Source organism: Penaeus monodon, chromosome 15 (genome assembly GCF_015228065.2).
Source record: "Penaeus monodon isolate SGIC_2016 chromosome 15, NSTDA_Pmon_1, whole genome shotgun sequence".
NCBI classification, from domain to species: Eukaryota; Metazoa; Arthropoda; class Malacostraca; order Decapoda; family Penaeidae; genus Penaeus; species Penaeus monodon.
The window spans coordinates 36,934,297-36,935,092 of NC_051400.1; the positions used below are offsets into that span (position 1 = coordinate 36,934,297).

Below are 796 nucleotides of genomic sequence, written 5' to 3' on the forward strand. Positions count from 1 at the left end.
ATCCAAGGGATTAATGCTGCTGTGTAATTTAATGCAACACATACATATATGTGTACAACTATGTATGCACCTAAGTATACTTACATTGCTCCAGCTCACAAAAAATATTTAGCAACAGAGACACCTATTTACCTATAAAGATTCAACACAATACACCATATTTTAGCTAGAATACCCCCTTCACCACTATTACCTAAATCTTCCAAAAAAGTAAACCCCCATTAAATAACAACAAAACGGCAACCTACCAAAGCCCTGTGCAACAGAGTCTGACTGCACATCGCCATCATAGTTCTTACAAGCCCACACAAATCCACCCCCGCTCTTCATAGCTTGTGCAACCATGTCATCAATCAGGCGGTGCTCGTACCAGATGCCTGCAGCTTCAAACTTGCCCTTGTATTCACTGCAGAATGAGAAGAGATGAGAAAAATACATGAATACATCTATCAAGTAAAATAATGGAATATAAAAAAATAACTGGCACACAGTGAAGTAAAATACTTCAATAAGGGGGGGATAAATAAAATAAACTTTAAATCCTCAAATTAATACATTGGAAGAAAATGTAATTATGTTCAAACCTACATATCCTCATCACCAGAATATACAAAAAAAGAAAATGACATCCAAACTACCTGTCATAAATCTCCTGGAAGATATCTTTGAAACGTCCATCATATTTCTTGAGGATGGTGTTCTTGGTGGACATGTAAGTGGCATTTTACGGTCAAGGGCATACACCATGGAAGCATGAGCAAATCCTCTGCAAATGAAAAGAGTGGACTTATCATTA

At 36.9% G+C, this 796-nt stretch overlaps 1 protein-coding gene across 1 annotated transcript in view; it reads right to left on the bottom strand.

The window, feature by feature from the left end:
• The window catches only part of LOC119582004 (isocitrate dehydrogenase [NADP] cytoplasmic-like), an 8,553-nt gene that overhangs the window by 2,026 nt on the left and 5,731 nt on the right, over nt 1-796 (bottom strand). The window contains 3 exon segments of the mRNA XM_037930200.1: nt 249-406; nt 639-717; nt 720-766. Of these exon segments, the coding sequence (XP_037786128.1) occupies nt 249-406; nt 639-717; nt 720-766 (284 nt within the window).